This window comes from Salmo trutta, chromosome 32 (genome assembly GCF_901001165.1).
Source record: "Salmo trutta chromosome 32, fSalTru1.1, whole genome shotgun sequence".
Classification (NCBI taxonomy): domain Eukaryota; kingdom Metazoa; phylum Chordata; class Actinopteri; order Salmoniformes; family Salmonidae; genus Salmo; species Salmo trutta.
In genome coordinates this window covers 20,569,790-20,589,065 of record NC_042988.1, presented here as the reverse complement: position 1 = coordinate 20,589,065, position 19,276 = coordinate 20,569,790, and the positions used below count along the sequence as shown (strand labels likewise).

General features: G+C 42.9%; 1 protein-coding gene across 2 annotated transcripts in view; it reads right to left on the bottom strand.

The window, feature by feature from the left end:
* Window positions 1–849: 849 nt before the first annotated feature.
* LOC115171375 (ubiquitin carboxyl-terminal hydrolase 43) overlaps window positions 850–19,276 on the bottom strand; it is a 97,163-nt gene continuing 78,736 nt past the window's right edge. For both annotated transcript variants that reach the window (XM_029728123.1, XM_029728125.1), the window contains 7 exons: window positions 14,951–15,054; window positions 11,833–11,910; window positions 11,496–11,625; window positions 6,408–6,774; window positions 6,023–6,181; window positions 4,974–5,144; window positions 850–4,739 (listed from right to left, as the gene is read on the bottom strand). In XM_029728123.1, the coding sequence (XP_029583983.1) occupies window positions 3,604–4,739; window positions 4,974–5,144; window positions 6,023–6,181; window positions 6,408–6,774; window positions 11,496–11,625; window positions 11,833–11,910; window positions 14,951–15,054 (2,145 nt within the window). In that variant the 3' untranslated portion in view covers window positions 850–3,603. The remainder of the gene's footprint in view (window positions 4,740–4,973; window positions 5,145–6,022; window positions 6,182–6,407; window positions 6,775–11,495; window positions 11,626–11,832; window positions 11,911–14,950; window positions 15,055–19,276) is intronic.

Sequence of the window (19,276 nt, the reverse complement as noted above, 5' to 3'; positions counted from 1 at the left end):
ACATATTGCACTATTACTTTCTTCTCCAACACTGTGTTTTTCCCATTATTTAAACCAAATTGAGCATGTTTCATTATTTATTTGAGACTAAATAGATTTTATTTAGGTATTATGTATGTATATGTATGAAAATAAAAGTGTTCATTGTTCATTCAGTAGTGTTGTAATTGTCATTATTACAAATATATAAATATATATATAAAAATCGGCCAATTAATCGGCGGCCGAATTTTTTGGTCCTCCAATAATCGGTATTGGCATTGAAAAAGCATAATCGGTCAACATCTAATTTAAATGACTTTCTTTCATTGATCCCTTATATTCTGATCCGTTCTCTCCATATATTCTAGTGAGTCTGTAGAGAAAACTCAAATTAAAGGTACACCCAATTTAAAGGGATGGCTTTAGATAAATGTCCTGAAAACCCTATTGAATGAAAACTCCACAAGGAATTCTGTTAGCCACGCCTGTAAAGCCTGTTACACACCTGCATAAGGTAAGTCTGAATACCAACTACTGAGAAGTGAGTAGGAAAGGCATACATTTCCCTAAGAGCACAGCTCACATGGCAAGAGAACTATTTGGAATGTGCTCTCCCAATATCAACAAAACGTGTATGACACACTGGATGATACATTTAAGAAAAATTTGGAATACAATTTTTCTCCACAATAGATCAACTTTTGTTAATCAGTTGTTCTCTACACCTTGGTTTTGTAAGTTAAGCTGGTATGATGTGGTATGGAAATGAGCAGAACCTGAGGCAGTTCAAAGTCCAACTTAGACAGATACAATGAACATGCAATGGAATATCTCCTCGTTTGTATTATGATATAATAAAGAGAGTAGTTGTGAGAAAAGCTGTGTTTAATTTGCAATTCAAATAAATTCCAGTATGGTAATAAGCATATATTAGAGGCAGATACAATATATATGTTAAGTTCACAATTCAAGTCCACTTGTGCTTTATCCTGACGTTGCTCTCTGATCAGAAGCATACATTATCTGATTTGATCATCTGGAGCCTTCATTTACATAATTACAAATCAGGTATAAAATGTAGACTTTTACAAAAGTTGCATATAAAATATACTCAACCCATGCCCTCCCAAGGAAAGCATCCTTCATTTAGGGTCACTTCCAAAACAAGTGCTTGTTTTGGTAAACAAAATGATACAGAAAAGTTAAATAAGGTTGCAGAAACAAAATTGAAGCAAAATTGCAGAAACAAAAAGGCATAACATTTGAGCTAGTGTCATCAGCCAATGTTGATGGTGTAGTGTCATCAGCCAATGTTGATGGTGTAGTGTCATCAGCCAATGTTGATGGTGTAGTGTCATCAGCCAATGTTGATGGTGTAGTGTCATCAGCCAATGTTGATGGTATAGTGTCATCAGCCAATGTTGATGGTGTAGTGTCATCAGCCAATGTTGATGGTATAGTGTGATCAACCAATTTACCATGATGATTGATGGTGTAGTGTCATCAACCAATTTGTCATGATGGTTGATGGTATAGTGTCATCAACCAATCCCCATTAGAAGAAGTTATGATGATGCATATGGGGCATCCCATATGGTCCAGTATATTGCATATCTACTACTGTATGTCTGCTAACACAATCATACAGTATATGTCCTACACATTAATATTATAGTTTAGGAGAATAGTAAATGACTGTATAATTTCATTGGGTTTAAATTCTAGATCATTTCAGATACATGAAGTCAACTCAGTTGATGGCCAGTTGATGGCCTATGCTTCTCAAGGAGCGATGGGCCTAAGTAATTATGTAACTCAGAAATCTAATAGATAAATACATTTACTCTAATAGTGTTTTTCCCTTTACAGAAGCACTGTATGCTATTGTGTTGGTAATATCTGTATTACTACTACATTTGTCCATATACAGTTGATGAAAGTGCAAACACATGTGCTCTACACCCTCCTAACATAAAACACACATCATACGTTTCCATCCATGGTTGCTGGGAAATCTGCACTGACTAGAACATACACAGAATGTGCATATATCTGAATTGGCATGTACCCTATGGCTGACAATTAAAATGCATAACAACACTCTATAGGAAAAATTACAATATGATCTTCATGTATTGTAATAGATCGTCATGTATTGTATATTGGAACCTAAGGCAAGAGATGTTTTGGGTTGAAAATGAATGAAAATCAAGACATCCCTGCCCCTCTGCAGAGTACATCAGACAGCAGCACCTTCACAGTTGGTATCTTTAAGGGAGTTTGCCATGGCAACAGGGGAGCAGGTTTAATCCCCCTTGGTGAGTTATTGTGAAACACAGGCAGTAACTTTCTCTGGAGCTCAGCAGTGGGGAGATACAGGGAGTGACATTAAAAGGTCTGTCCCTGCTGCTCTATAAGGGGCTTACCTAAACCACCGGTGTGAGGAGGTTCTATAACAGTTCACCATCACATAATAGCACCCATCCAAGTTCACACAAGTCAATGTACAAAACTCTCAAGTGGCTCTTTTTGATTATTTTTCCCCATTTAGATGTAAAATAGAAAGTCCAAGATACTGTCTGGTATTCTTGTATGCTCCACAATGAATCTTAAACTAGATTATCTAGACCTTTATCAGGGTCCAGATGAATGTTCTGATTGACACAAACTTTGGTTCAAGATCCATTAAATCTATTGTGTATACAAGACCATCACTGTGCTGGGGTACATGGTGTGCCAACTACCCTGTTTTCAACCCAGTATTTCAATCATGTTAGTTACGAACATAAATTGCCATTTCATTCCTCTACCCTTACTTCTCCTCCAATCACACACCATCGTTACAGTACGGTAGTCAGTAACAGGTGTGTAACAACCAGGTTATTACAGTACTTGTTTCTTTCAGTTGCCACTGACAGTGGATGATACATGATGAATATTAGCAATAACATAAGTGTATGAGGTCCCAGCAAACAGTTTACAGTGGAAGCACAGACATACAATCATTTAATTGAATCCTTTCGTGCAGGATATTCCTCCATGGCTACATCAATAGAAAATCAAGGACAGCATAACACCAAGAAAGGTGCTTGACATGTCTGTGGAATAAATATGATCACAATACAGCAGTTGTACCTCTCCATTGTACACAGTCTGCATAGATTCACTTACACACAAAGACAATACGTCATTAAACATCAGTGTTAACAGAGGGTACATGATGCCCTTCAGAAACAACAGCTCTGCTGGCTATACTACAGAGACCTGGTGACCGTCTGGATGTGATCTGTGTCAATCAATAGCGTGGTTCCAGTGTTCAACAAACAATCATTCTGAACTGTCACAGAGGCACTTACATTAAACAGAAGACTATGACAGACAGTTAACTGTTACGCACTGCATTACTGATCTCAGCTGTTGGCAAAGCCTCCCCTAACAACCTGTCTTATAGTAACACCGTGACTATTCCTCTGCTCTAGCAGTGGTGGCCAGACTGCTCAGCTCACACTAACATGCTAACCCTGGCAGTAGCATTGGCACAAACTCTAAATAAAGAGACACACACGCCAGATAACTCTACTGCTGTGGCAGCAGCCAGTTAGCCTAGCGGTGCGGAGGGAGTCAGAAGCAGGACTCGGGGACGGGTCTCTGCTGCCTGCCCAGGGAGGTGGTGCTGTAGCGTGCCCGCTGCAGGGTGGCATAGCTGGGCTTGTCTGTGGCCAGGCTGCTGCGGGGGGCTGGGGGAGCTACCTGCCCGTTCCTCTGCAGAGAGGCGCACCTGCGCAGGGTCAAGTCCAATTTGGTCTGGATGTTACTGGAGCTGTGGGCACGCTTGATGTCCGCAGCAGAGCTGTTACTCCCTGTCCTCCCGTTGACAAGCTGCCCTTTGCTGTGACGGCAGTCACTTCTAGGGGTGCCGTTGGCCCTCTTTTCCTCCAGCGCTACGCCGTTCAGGGTCCCATTGGAGAGGGAGAGTTTAGACGAACTACCGTTTGCCACCTTGCTGGCTCGTCCGTGGCCATTGGCCCGGACCTCCTCCCCCTTGCTAGGTGTACTCTGAGCGTCTTTCTTCAGGAAGCCTGATTTGAAAAAGGACAAGAGGCTGTCGTGGCTCCTTACCTCCTGACCCCTCATCCCCTTCCTCTCCTCAGGCTGTAGACCAGCCTGCAGCACCCCTACCCTGGAGGTCAGCCCTGCTTGGGCCTTGGGCCTCTTCAGTGTGGAGTCCCTACTTGGGGGGGCACTGTGGCTGATGTGGACCCCATCAGTGGAGCATCTATGGGGGTGAGGGTCCAGGGTCCTGCCTTGGTCCTGCCTGAACCTCTTGGAGGACCTCAGGCCCAGTGAGCTGTCATCCCTGGCTTTAGTGAAAATACTGAGCCCCAGGCTGGAGCTCCTCTCTACGGCAGGCCTGCTCTGGCCCTCTGGTACTCTTGGGGAGTCGCAAGCCTCAGAGTTGGACCTGTCCATGCAGCTCAGGCTGCTCCCACTGAGGGAGCTGCCCAGGTCCCTGTGCCCGCCCTGGGGCGGGGTGGCCACTAGGGTGATGATGGGGTCCTTGGTGCACCGCGGCCTGCGCCCTGACTCCAGGTACTCCACCAGCTCCCCTCGCCTGGGGGCGGAGGGTTTGGGGCGGTCCTTGGAACCAAAGGACCAGCGCAGGGGCAGCACTTTGCTCAGGGTGTCCTTGGTCTTAGTGGGTGACCTCATGCTCACGCTCCTGCCCTGAGTGCCTCGGACAAATGGCTCAAACCCATCTGGACCCAGAAGAAAAACAGTTAGGATTTTTCCTCATATTCCTCCTCTTTTATAATGGTTCATTGATCGACTTATCTACATAATCATCTGCTTTTTAATGATGTAATTATCTCAAAGAGATAATCCTCTTTGAGTAACAACCAGAACTTCAGACCAATCAGACACAGCGAACCATAGTGTTTTTATTTATTTAGAGACAGACTGGGGAAATGGTGTCCAAATGGGCTACTCACCTGTCTCTGTTTTGAGAGGCTCGTCCTCGAACACAGGGAGCTCTGGGGATTCGGGGGTTGGTGTGGGGCCAGGAGGGCCAGACGTGGACCCCCCAGACAACAGGCTGCCCCTCTTACAGTCCCGCATCAGACGGATCAGCCAGTGGTCTGACGTGGAGGAGCTGGTGGAGCCTGCAGAAATAGAAGAACACTGTTATACAGAGCAAAGTGCCTTCTACTGGATTCAACACAGCTAATACATACAAACCTGTCTCTTTTTCCTAGAGGGGGACAGTAGGCGTCCGCATGCTTCCCAGCCGAAACATTTCGGAAGAGTTTGTGCATATATTATGACAACATTTTGTTAGTTGTTGTTAGTTTGAAAGTCTATATCCCTTCGTCGGAGATTGGTCAACAGTAGGGATTCTTCAATAAACTTTTTCATTGTGAAATAGTGCACCAAACATCTTAGTTAGATGTAAAAATGCACGACTAAGATCTACTCTGCAAAAATGTCAAAATGAATGACAGATTTCTTGAGTTATCTTAGATTAATTCTGACTATTTTGAGGAAGTGTATACTGGCTACAGCGTCTCAAGAGGGACAATTGCCGCTATTGCAGCTTTTTTCTCGTTTTTCAAGTGAAAGTCTTTTAAGGGAGTATGCAATGCACAGACGTTCACTTTGCCTATCCGAGTTCTGCTAGGAGCAAACCAAACCTAGTATGCAGACGCCTTTACTGTACCTCAATCCTATGATGGACAAGGTTATTACACACTGCCAATCATATACTCTTTTGATTTCAACATTAATGCTTTAATTCGAAAAATGTCTGGATACTGTCATTGAAGTGCCATTCATTATTGGGTGATGAAAGCCATCATTCCACCAATAATGGATTTCAGAAGACTTATTTCCATTACATGGACTTATTTTCAACTGAAGACCTCTAAAGGTCAGTATTCTTCCAGAACCAATTGGTATATATCATCTATTGAAATGACACAATAGAACTGCAGGACATATTGCAGTCTGTGGCTTAATTAAAGGACTTGTCAACACGGCTCACCTCTGAGAGAGGAGCTGGCTGACCATGGAGGGATGGTGTTGCGTCTTTGGTAGAAGAGGATGTAGGCTCCCCGTGTGCACACCTCCCTCTCTGTGACTGGCTCTGCACTGCTGTCATCATACCCATACCACTGGGCGTCCAATGAGTTCCTGCAGAACGCTGCAGAGACACAGACACCTGTTCAGACATGCACAACAGTGTGTACTTCCATACATACTGAACAAACCACCACCATATCTTTATTATCATCATCATCAAACACATTTTTGGACTGGATCTCACTTCAAGACACCTTGCTGACTAAGACCACTTTCAATGAGATTGATATTTCATCGAACATTTACAGGATGTGAATATGACAGCCAGACAGTCCCTCCATACAAACCTGTGTAATGTCCCCCGTGCATGCCTCCGTGGTGGTTACACACGGCATAGAGGTCATATAGGAAGTCTGGAGGGGCCACGTCGGGTGGGCAGGGCGGTTTCCAGGCTGGGTACTGGGGGCCAGGGAGCAGAGGACTGTGGGGGGGCAGCCGGGTGCTCTGACTCCTCTTCACCACATGGGGCGCCATGTCTAGGCCGTCCAGGGGGAAGCGCACCAGCGTGGCCAGCTTGTTGCGGCGCTCGCCCACCTGCCGGAAGCGCTTGAGGTGGAGAATGAGGATGTCAGGCAGCGTCCACAGGCTCATCTTCACCATGCCCTGCTGCAGCTGCTTACAGTAGGGACATTTCCATGCATCGTCTGGGGCCAGCTGGCAGAGAGAGAGAGAGAGAGAGAGAGAGAGAGAGAGAGAGAGAGAGAGAGAGAGAGAGAGAGACAGAGACAGAGAGACAGAGAAACAGAGAAACAGCGAGAGGACGAGAAAGACAGAGTATTCATCCATATAAAAAAATATGAAATCTTGTCCCTCAATCAACCCACTGAAATCATTTCATAACACACTCTAAAGGTGCTACATTGGATTGTTTTAAATTTTTGTATTGTAATTTCAGAAAATGTCCATAAAATATCTGCCGCTAATTGTGGAATGATAATGTTTCACAGTATTACTTACCCGCCAGTCTTGTGATTGGCTGTGTGCTTTTCCTATCGATTTCTCCCTCGCTCAATTTCAGTTTATGTGAGAAAGCAAGCACTGAATAGTGTAGGGAATCATTGTACCATCTAAATCGCTGTGAAATATATTTTCAATAACCAAAAATATTGTTTTTCCAGCAGTTTGAAGCTGGTGGATAATGTTTTAGACATGAAATGTGGTCTGATGCAGGTCGCGGTGGTCTTCAGTGATAGCTCTGTGCATGAGACCGTGTCTGTTTCATCAGAACAGTATGTGAAGCCTAATTTATCAGTCACTTTCACAACCTGTTGCTGGGGCGACCGCCTCTTGCACTCTAATCCCTCTGATTAGTGTGCATGAAGAAGAGTGGAGGAAGGAGATGGAGGCAGCTGTATCCAATAACCTTCATGTTCAGTTGAGGATACTAATCTGGTCACGAATGGAGCTAAAGAAAGCTTAGTCATTTGCCTCATGAATGGCAATGGGAAATTATTCACTCCTATCAGAAGCCGACATAGGACTCAAACAATGCTCAGGAAGAAACTAAGAGAAGGCTCTTGAGGAGGATATGTTCTGGACATCTATCGCACATGTCAACTTCATAAGTGTATTACATAAACCAAATTACAGGCTTTGAAGTTCCCGTACACCTCTATTACCTAACTAACATGGTCCAAGCACACCAAGACAGTCGTGAAGAGGGCACGACAAAACCTACTCCCCCCCCAGGAGACTGAAAAGATTTGGCATGGGTCCTCAGATCCTCAAAAGGTTCTACAGCTGCACCATCGAGAGCATCCTGACGGGTTGCATCACTGCATGGTATATCAACTGCTCGGCCTCCGACCACAAGACACTAGAGAGGGTAGTGCGTACGGCCCAGTACATCACCGGGGCCAAGCTTCCTGCCATCCAGGACCTCTATACCAGGCGGTGTCAGAGGAAGGCCCTAAAAAGCCACCCTAGTCATAGACTGTTCTCTCTGCTACCGCACGGCAAGCAGTACCGGAGCTCCAAGTCTAGGTCCAAGAGGCTTCTAAACAGCTTCTACCCCCAAGCCATAAGACTCCTGAACATCTAATCAAATGGCTACCCAAACTATTTGCATTGCACCCCCCCCTCTCATTTTCGCTGCTGCTATTCTCTGTTATTATCTATGCATAGTCACTTTAATGACTCTACCTACATGTACAGTTGAAGTCGGAAGTTTACATACACTTAGTTTGGAGTCTTTAAAACTCGTTTTTCAACCACTCCACAAATTTCTTGTTAACAAACTATAGTTTTGGCAAGTCGGTTAGGACATCTACTTTGTACATGACACAAGTCATTTTTCCAACAATTGTTTACAGACAGATTATTTCACTTATAATTCAATAATCACAATTCCAGTGGGTCAGAAGTTTACATAGACTAAGTTGACTGTGCCTTTAAACAGCTTGGAAAATTCCTGAAAATTATGTCATGTTAGAAGCTTCTGATAGGCTAATTGACATCATTTGAGTCAATTGGAGGTGTACCTGTGGATGTATTTCAAGGCCTACCTTCAAACTCAGTGCCTCTTTGCTTGACACCATGGGAAAATCAAAAGAAATCAGCCAAGACCTCAGAAAAAAAATGGACACCTCCACAAGTCTGGTTCATTATTGGGAGCAATTTCCAAATGCCTGAAGGTACCACGTTCATCTGTACAAACAATAGTATGCAAGTATAAACACCATGGGACCACGCAGCCGTCATACCGCTCAGGAAGAAGACGCATTCTGTCTCCTAGAGATGAATGTACTTCGGTGCGAAAAGTGCAAATCAATCCTAGAACAACAGCAAAGGACCTTCTGAAGACGCTGGAGGAAACAGGTACAAAAGTATCTATATCCACAGTAAAACGAGTCCTATATCGACCGAACCTGAAAGGCCGCTCAGCAAGGAAGAAGCCACTGCTCCAAAACCGCCATAAAAAAGCCAGACTACGGTTTGCAACTGCACATGGGGACAAAAATCTTACTTTTTAGAGAAATGTCCTCTGGTCTGATGAAACAAAAATAGAACTGTTTGGCCATAAGGACCATCGTTACGGTATGTTTGGAGGAAAAAGGGGGAGGCTTGCAAGCCGAAGAACACCATCCCAACCGTGAAGCACGGGCTTGGCAGCATCATGTTTTGGTGATGCTTTGCTGCAGGAGGGACTGGTGCACTTCACAAAATAGATGGCATCATGAGGTAGGAAAATGATGTGGCTATATTGAAGCAACATCTCAAGATATCAGTCAGGAAGTTAAAGCTTGGTCACTAATGGGTCTCCCAAATGGACAATGACCCCAAGCATACTTCCAAAGTTGTGGCAAAATGGCTTAAGGACAACAAAGTCAAGGTATTGGAGTGGCCATCACAAAGCCCTGACCTCAATCTCATAGATAATTTGTTGGGCAGAACTGAAAAAGCGTTTGCGAGCAAGGAGGCCTACAAACCTGACTCAGTTACACCAGCTCTGTCAAGAGGAATGGGCCAAAATTCACCCAACTTATTGTGGGAAGCTTGTGGAAGGCCACCCGAAACATTTGACCCAAGTTAAACAATTTAAAGGCAATGCTACCAAATACTAATTGAGTGTATGTAAACTTCTGACCCACTGGGAATGTGATGAAAGAAATAAAAGCTGAAATAAATAATTCTCTCTACTATTATTCTGACATTTCACATTCTTAAAATAAAGTGGTGAACCTAACTGACCTAAAACAGGGAATTTTTACAAGGATTAAATGTCAGGAATTGTGAAAAACTGAGTTTAAATGTATTTGGCTAAGGTGTATGTAAACTTCCGACTTCAACTGTACATACTACCTCAATTACTTCGACTTACCGGTGCCCCGCACATTGACTCTGTACCTGTCATGCCCTGATCTGTTTCACCTGTCCTTGTGCTTGTCTCCACCCCCTCCAGGTGTCGCCCATCTTCCCCACTTATCCTCTGGGTATTTATACCTGTGTTTTCTGTCTGTCTGTGCCAGTTGGTCTTGTTTGTCAAGCTTACCAGCGTTTGTTCCTGTCAGCTTCTGTCTTTTCCCAGCCTCTCTTTTTCTCGTCCTCCTGGTTTTTGACCCTTGCCTGTCCTGACCCTGTACCCGTCTGCCTGACCACTCTGCCTGTCCCTGACCCTGCCTGCCGTCCAGTACCTTTGTTCCTACTCTGGATTATCGACCTCTGCCTGCCTTGACCTGTCGTTTGCCTGCCCCTTCACACAGTCTGCACTTGGGTCTTACCTTGATATCTGATAGTACCGGTACCCCCTGTATATAGCCTTGCTATTGTTATTTTACTGCAGCGCTTTAATTATTTGTTACTATTATTTCTTACTTTTTTAAGGTTTTTCTTAACTGCATGGTTGGTTAAGGGCTTGTAAGTAAGCATTTCACTGTAAGGTTGTATTCGTGCATGTTGTATTTGGTGCATGTGACAAATAAAATTTGATTTGGATATTTAGAACGTTCCCTGAAACAACCTCTTCATGTAACGAAGTGTGGAGGGGCATGGAGATGAGGCATGACTGTAAACAATATATTGTGGTACAGTATAACTGGGAGCAGGAAGATCAATCAAGCATTTGAAGGGAAAGAAGTATTCTGATTCATAAGTCGCTTAGCCGCCGATCTGGGTGTAGGTACAGTTAAGCGAGAGCATACCGTTCCCAGCAGAAACACAGTCCATTCACAGCTCTAATAGAATATCAACACTCCATGGATGGGAAAATAAGAGCCCAATTGGCAAGATTAATTCCACCTCAGGTCATCTTGACTGATTTGACTGAAGGCAAATTTTGTTCTTGGCATCATACCACAGCATTCACATCCTTTGATGTTACTGTTGACATTGCATCTTATAACACTAGGGAGTCAGTAAGAAGCATTATGGATTCCATAATGATGTCCTTAAAGGGATTGTTCACCCAAATAACAAATGTGCATCTTATTTTTAAGGTAGCATAAGATTCATTAATTAGTAATTTGGATGAATTTCCCTTAAAGGACTGTTTCAAACTAGAGGTAGTCTCCCCTATAAACAAAAATACAGTATATAATGAAAATCACAGGTAGGAAGGATTTCCTTGCTCCTCGTCAGTCATTCAGTCAGTGGGTTCGGTACATAAGGTTCTATGACACATGTCAAACTCATTCCACGGAGGGCCGAGAGTCTGCAGGTTTACGCTCCTCCCTTGGACTTGATTTATGAATTAAAGTCACTAATTAGTAAGGGACTCAACTCACTTAGTTGTCTAGGGCTTAATTGAAAGGAAAAAACTAAAACCAGCAGACACAAGGCCCTCCGTGGAATGAGTTTGACACCCTTGTAATCTATAGTGAGACAACAGATTGTACTCAGCAGTGGTTGTTGCCTGCCTGTAGGAGGAGATAATGTACCTGTTCCTCTTTAGTGTAGAGCTGAAAGCACTCGTCCAGGGTACAACTGTGCTGCTGGACGTGCTGCTGATGCTGGCCTCTCACACTCTCAGCATCCTTCACCACCTCCTCCTGGATGTTCCCAAACAGGCTGCAGGAGACCGACCACACGCACGCACGCACGCACGCACGCAGACAGACAGACAGAGTTGGGAACATGCACACAGAGAGAGAAAGAGGCTGCCAGGCATGAATAAAATAAGGCATGTGCAGCAGCATACATACTGTTTTATGATTACAGTTGGTCTACAATAATTCAGGGCTAGAAAGTTATAGACTGTCACTGAGATTGACTGACCAGTCTTTGATTCTGTGTTCCCACTCGATGATGAGCTTCACATGGGGCGGTCCTCCTGAGCCACAGAGATTAAGAGCTCTGGGAACAAAAGGGTCAAAGGTCATCAAATTAGCGAGGTAAAACTTCAGCATAATCCCCTTCGCACACTGTCCACCTATTATTCAGGTGGTATGTACATTTTGTTATGGTGCTTTTCCATTGAGTCTTACCCTCCTCACCAGTGGGCCACCAGTGTTTTATGTTAATGTAGGCCAGCGTTTCCCAAACTAGGGGTCGCAACCCCATGTGTGGCCCCCAGATTTGAAAATGGGGTCACAAGAGAAACTCTGGAAAGAAATCATGCTTGTTTCATAGAACTGGGATTATGTCAGTAACCTCCGTTAGCCACTAGATGTGGTTGTAATAAACATACAGGTTTCTGTTTTCTTCCTACAAATGTGGCTCTATCCTTTGAACGGTTTAAGATACAAAATATTATGACCCCATCACTGAAAGATAAGACTCTCAGGAACACGTGTGTCTGTTTCCCTCTACAATGCCCACAAGCCTTATTAGAACAGAGTGGACAAGATCAGGCACTAAATCAGGGAAAAAGAACATCATCAATGATTGATTGTTATTTTCTGTACAGAAGATCATAGAAAATTATTACTGTCAAAAGTATTGTAATAGATTGTCATAGCCCCAACTAAAAAAAGTAAACATTGGCTGTTGATTTCATCACTTTTTTTTACAATGGTGTTGTCACATATTTTTTTTATATCAAAATGGGGTCGCGGGCCAAACCAGTTTGGGAGCCCCTGATGTAAACTCTAGCGTTATTGTGTTTCCATTAGGAGTGTGGCACTAAATACTTATGGCGAGCAGAATCATCAAGCTCTGCATCATTCAAGAATACTGTAGTTTTGCGAGAAGGTGTTAAAGTTCAGAATTAGCCATCATGTAAATGCCAGCTGAAAAGTACCCAGGGCTTTGCCATGGCTCCAAGTCAGAGCAGAGCCATGGCCTCGTGAGACATAGGTGCCAGCCCACGTAGATGGAAACAGAAAAGTCTGAGCCTTTTGGGTAAAACACCAGGGTAAATCCTCATTGGAAATGCGGCATCAAGACCTTTTCAGAGAGGGCCTTTGTGCAGCACATGTATTTATAGACTCTGTACAGCCACTAGGTGTCAGCATGACCTTACGATTAAAGATCCACCACATGCTGGGATTCCAAAAAAGTAGCAGATCATGGATTTCTAGATAGTGCTTTCAGAAGTGCGTTTTCAGAGGCTGAATAAACAGAACATCCACAAACTATTCACACAACAACATATGTTTAAAGCACAATCGATGGTAAGAAAGTCGTTGAAGAAAAAAGGAATGACCGCAACTCTGGTATTCTCCCATGGTGATTTAATCAGACGCACAATAAAGACAACGTTTTGATCCGAGTTGGATCATCGTCAGGTCAAGAAAGTAGTTATACATTAGCTTTTCATTCAGAGTCTGTGTTAACGTTACTGTAGGCCCCTTGAAACCCGGACAGCATTGAATATCATCATGTTGGGGGTCCTTTCCCTTTACTTTCCTAAAGCATGTTATGATTCAGATTGATTTAATGTAAAAGTCGAGTTTTATGTGCTTTACCAATCCCTAACAGCTGAAGCAATGAATGAGGCTATTCTTGGTGTGACAGAGCCCCACCAGAAACCCAGCTCCACTAATTGGGTCAGTTACAAATAGGATTTAAATGGTAGGTGGGATTTTAAACAATTTGTGACAGATTCATTGGGGATTTTCATTAATGCTAGTTATTCATGAGCAGTAGAAGAGGTGGAATGGGGACAATACAGATAAACAATTCATTTTTCAGTCTCTACTACAATGAAGCGTGTTTTCTTGACTCAAATCGTCTGTGACAATTGTGCTTTTATAATGGCCTCGAGAGATCCATCCAGCCTCAAAACGACTCAAATATACAGTATATGAATTCAAAAATATCTCTCAGAGCATTTGGCAAGATTGTCTACAGTTTTCTTGGCAGAGAGTAGAATAGTAAGTTCACTATCACAATGTCTATGACTGTATAAATCTTGTGCTCTGGGGGTCCCTCAGGTAAACTACATTATATTCTGGGCTGAGAGTCAATCAAAGCCAGCTGAACTCTTCAAGCGAACACTTCAAACAGAATTTCATTACACAGTGATCTTCATGGCTATGGGGTGCCTCTCAGTATGAGCCACGGAGATTTCAGATCTGTAGAGACAGTACATGTATCTCTCCACAGGCTATAGCTGCTTTTATTTACCACCATCACAGCTACTATTATGACTCTACACAGCCCTGCCCGTGATGAAGGCTGGCTATGGACACCCACAAAATAGCAACAGAATAAATGCATCTATACTGGCCAAAGGAGCACAGTGGGGTAGCAGACAACCTATATGCTGGAAGAAGAATTTTCCTTCCTATCGCTTTATTTTCCAAAGTAAGGGAAAGCTATTGATTGAAATGCTAAATGCTTTTACTGATGGTGTTGTTGAAGGTTAAAAACAAATCCCATAAACCTTTGAGGGGCACTCGTGCAGCAATTTAGTAGTATTACTGAAATATCAATACATGAATGGGTCTTGTAGCATCATCATCAAATAGAAGTGTTCTGAATACTGTGCACACATGCACTTCAAAAGCACCACGCCCCCCAGCAAACATGCAAATGGATGAATGGACATTTCTAAGCAACTGGAGGAATTCTGCCTTGATAAAGTGCCCTTTAAAATGGCAATTAGCTTCCACAGTTCGTAAACCATTAGACATCCTCTCCTGAAAAAGAACTTTACAAAATGGCTGCATATTTCACTGCTGTAAGAAATGTGCATTACATAATCCATTACACCGTATGGGCTGCCTCTCAGTAAAGAACTACCAATACAAAATATAGAGGGAAGAAACTGTGGTTTTGACACGTTACTCTTGAAATGCTTAGAAGACTTGCTTGAACACCTCTACTGCTTCACTTTAGCTTGATGAACCACCTGTTCGCGGCCTTACCTTCTCATCTCACTACCTAACTGTCTGACCTGCAGACGCTTAGCTAGCTACAGTATGTGGCCTGCAGAGGCTGTCTGTCTCACCTGTTCACTGCTGGGTGGTAGAGCGGCCGTCCATCCTGGGGGGAGAGGTAGCTGTAGGACGCTGATCCTGCCACCACACGGATCTTAAACAGCACTCTGGCATTCTGCAAGACGACCACAGGTGAAAAATGATGATTATTGAATGAATCGATATTGGCATTGCCACTGGAGTTAGGAGCAGGGACTAGAGTAATGTACAACTATGAGAGTACAGTATAATCAGGGATCCCACTGGTCTTGGTGGACTTGCATATGGTGATGGATAGCACAGTTCTTTGAATCCTAATTTGAATCCTGTCTGCACAGCACAGATCAAGGTTTGTAGTCAGTAAAAAGTGCCCTATCATCAGATGTGGAGGTTGAATAATGGTTTGTAAAGGCAACATCCCCCAGCAATAACATCCTTTGAATTGGCACTGTTTGTTACGGTCATAACCGCACGGCAAGTCTAGGTCCAAAAGGCTTCTTAACAGCTTCTACCCTAAGCCGTAAGACTCCTGAACAGCTAATCAAATGGCTACCCAGACTATTTGCATTGTCCCTCCCCCCTTTTACACTGCTGCTACTCTCTGTTTATTTACTCTCTGTTTATATCTATGCATAGTTACTTTAACTCTACCTACATGTACATATTACCTCAATTACCTCGACTATCCTGTGCCCCACACATTGACTTTGTACCGGTACCCCTGTATATAGCCTCGCTACTGTTATTTTATTGCTGCTCTATTTTTTACGTAACACTTATTTTTCTTAAAAGTGCTTTGGTCTTGTAAATAAGCATTACACCTGTTGTATTCGGCACATGTGACAAATAACATTTGATTGAATTGGCCTGAGAAAACACAAAAAGAGATTACTAAAAAGTTGTATGGCTTAGACAGCAAAATAGAGAAAATAACCAACTTCTAATGGGTCCATTTGAAATACTGCCACCAGAGAGAAGATGAGCAGCCAAGCATTCAAATCAATACATTGGAGAGTTAATAGTTCCAAACCACATTTTTCCTGGCCTAAGCCTCTGAATCTTTTTGATAGGCTTGGGGCCCTGCACCAAACTTGGAGGACGCTAGGAAAGGGTGGGTCTTTCCAAATTAATCATCATTAAGATTTGTGTTAGTTTTCGCCTCATCTCTGCGAGATATACAGGAGAGACTGTTTACTGAGAACTGTTCTAGTTTGGAGGTACTACCCGGAAGACAATCAATAAAAAATATATATTTTGTCTAGTTCCAAAGTTTCACAGGTTAATTTCGATGTGAAACACCCAATAATCCCAAAGATAATCACCCTCCTTATGCTTGTTTTGATTGCATCTGAAAAATGTTTATATTACTCAGAGACCTGCTGGGATTGGATGTTCTGGAGTGCTTTGCAGAAAATGAAATTGATTTCCTCTCCTTCAAATGAATTCCTGTGAGTTGCTGGCCAGATTCCAGGATAAACAACAACACTGATTCTTGTGTAGAGGAGAGAACCAAAAATAGGTGGTGAAGGCATTATGTAGAACACTGAACCGACTCGCCCTGAAAGGATTGAAACACTACAGTCCTGAAAATACTGTAAACATTGCAAAGATGTGCAAGGTATTTCCTATTTCTACGATGGCTGTTGCTACGAGTGTGAAAATGTTGACTCTCCATGTCAGAAACAAACTAAAGTAAATTAATCAGTTAATAACATAATAGCATGGCTTTGAAATTCGTTAGGCGTAACTCATATGAGATTGACTAAACCTTTCCATTATTATAGCAGGATAGTAATGGGATGGTTGCTGTTTCTCCAGTCATCCTGATGGGGGCAGCTCCCATCTGTCCAAACAGCCCTCTCAGGGTTTGTTTAACACTTAAAAGAAAAAATTCACTCAAAAAAAATATTTTGTTATTATTTTCATTAGTCCACTGTTAATACAGTCCCAGAATATTTTGCATGTCAACAGTCAAGTTTTAAAGAAGCAAAGTATTGGACATCACCATGATGATGTGGAACATGGTTATTCTGACTTTCAGGGGTGGTCAGAAGGTTTACAAACTCATGCCACCTGTTTAACTGTCCCACATTTTCAGATATTGAACTGTTGCTGGTGGTCTGAAGGGCCGTGTTCCCACCCATACAGGACATTTACTTGAAACGGTGCCTGAGGAAGTCCAGCAGCATCGTCAAGGATCCCACACACCCCAGACATGAGCTGTTCACTCCCTTACCGTCCGTCAGACGGTATCAAAGCATAAGGTCTGACACCAAGAGGCTCAGAGACAGTTTCTATTTTTTACCCCTTTTTCTCCCCAATTTCGATCTTGTCTCATTGCTGAAACTCCCCAACGGGCTGGGGAGTCGAAGGTCGAGTCATGCATCCTCCGAAACATGACCTGCCAAACCGCGCTTCTTAACCTCACACAAACACACACACACACACGCGCACACACACACACACACACACACACACACACACACACACACACACACACACACACACACACACACACACACACACACACACACACACACACACACACACATCCCAATTGCTGCTACCAGACTCTCATTTACTATTGCTATACTACACAATTTCAACACTTCCCCCCTAATCCCCCCTTTCTCTGATACATGTGTAAATATTGGACTATAAATTGTGCTTTCCTGTGTTATACTTATGCTAAAATGTTTATTCTATTTTCCTGAGCCAATTACTTTTTGTTCTTATTGTTATCTTTTATTATTTCTTATTGTTGTTGTATTGTCCAGAAGGAACCTTCAAGTAAGCATTTTATTGGACGCTATACACCATGTGTATCCTGTACATATGACTAATAAAACTTAAGGGAACGGGAAAATGGATGTCCTTAAGTGGATGTCCTTAAATGGATGTCCTTAAGTGGATGTCCTTAAATGGATGTCCTTAAATGGATGTCCTTAAATGGATGTCCTTAAGTGGATGTCCTTAAATGGATGTCCTTAAGTGGATGTCCTTAAATGGATGTCCTTAAGTGGATGTCCTTAAATGGATGTCCTTAAATGGATTGCCAAAAGGGGGATCCACTACCCCTCTTGATGCATTTGGATTGACATTATATTATGAACAAAATTGAAATGAAAAAAAAATGAATTATATGTAGAATGCTGCTATGGGCCTGTACATTAGGATGCCGTGTGGGCATACAGCTCGGCACCGACCTGTCATGGGATAACCTAGAATAAAGATACTAGATCTAAATTCTAGGACGTCGGGGGAATAACCAGACCTCATAAAGTAATCTGTGAGGCCTGCAGTTTGTCTAAATACCCTAGAGAGTCTTGAAGAGGGTTCTTCTATATTTGTTCTCAACCTGAGATAGCGAACACAGAACACATTAAGTGCTCTTATGACTGCTCCAACTGAAATGCCAGAATGGTTTAAAATGGAAGAAGAATGGATTTCCCACTGGGTCATACTGTCCTCTATAAATGCATGTGTAAAGCAGCTACATATTTGAGGTCCTAGTGTTTATCGCATTACCCTCTGGCAGCTTTCCATGCCGTCTCTGAGATGTTTTTTTGTGAATGCCTTCACTGAGAATACCTCAACCTTCCCAAAGTCTTCAAAGTGAATTACCTGTCAAAAGTTTGAAACGAAAGATGACAAAAGTGGACCTGAAATTAGTTTCCCTCTCATCTAGTACTTAGCCACTTTGTTTAAGCCCTGTTTTCTGCTTAGCATAATAGACTTGTGTCTACATGCAAAGACCACCCATGCCACACACAGATACAGTATATACCCGTGTGTGTGTGTGCATCCCACCCACTGCAGGCTGCAGTCTAAGAATGTGTGAAAAGCACTGGTGTGTGTGAAGCAGAAAGAGGCTCAGCTCAGGTGTGTGTTACAGGTGTGTGAGAAGGTATGAGTAAGTGAGAGGGAAAATGAACAAATAAGCACCTAGGTTTGGTCTGGCTCTGAGTAATGTCATACCCTGTCAGAATGACTGCTGGGTAGGTAGGAAGAAAAACACAGCTAAAACTCAACACCACACAACACTACACCTCTGAGCTTCTACCTGTCTCAGACAGAACACTGCATGAGGCAAGAGGAGACCAAACAATACCGAATTAGACAAGAGTTGTTATAGTAGCACACGCATTCCAAGAGAAAATCATTGCTTTCAGTTTCTTTCATTCTTAAATCTACCTGGGTTAATTACTGCTTGTGTTAAGAGAACATTATGATTTGGTAGATAGCAACACTATTTACACGTGAGAATAATGTTCTAATGCTTTCCCATTACAATCTAAGCACTGAAGGATTTCTGCCTAATCCCTCACATATTACCATAACATCATCTGTCTGTGACT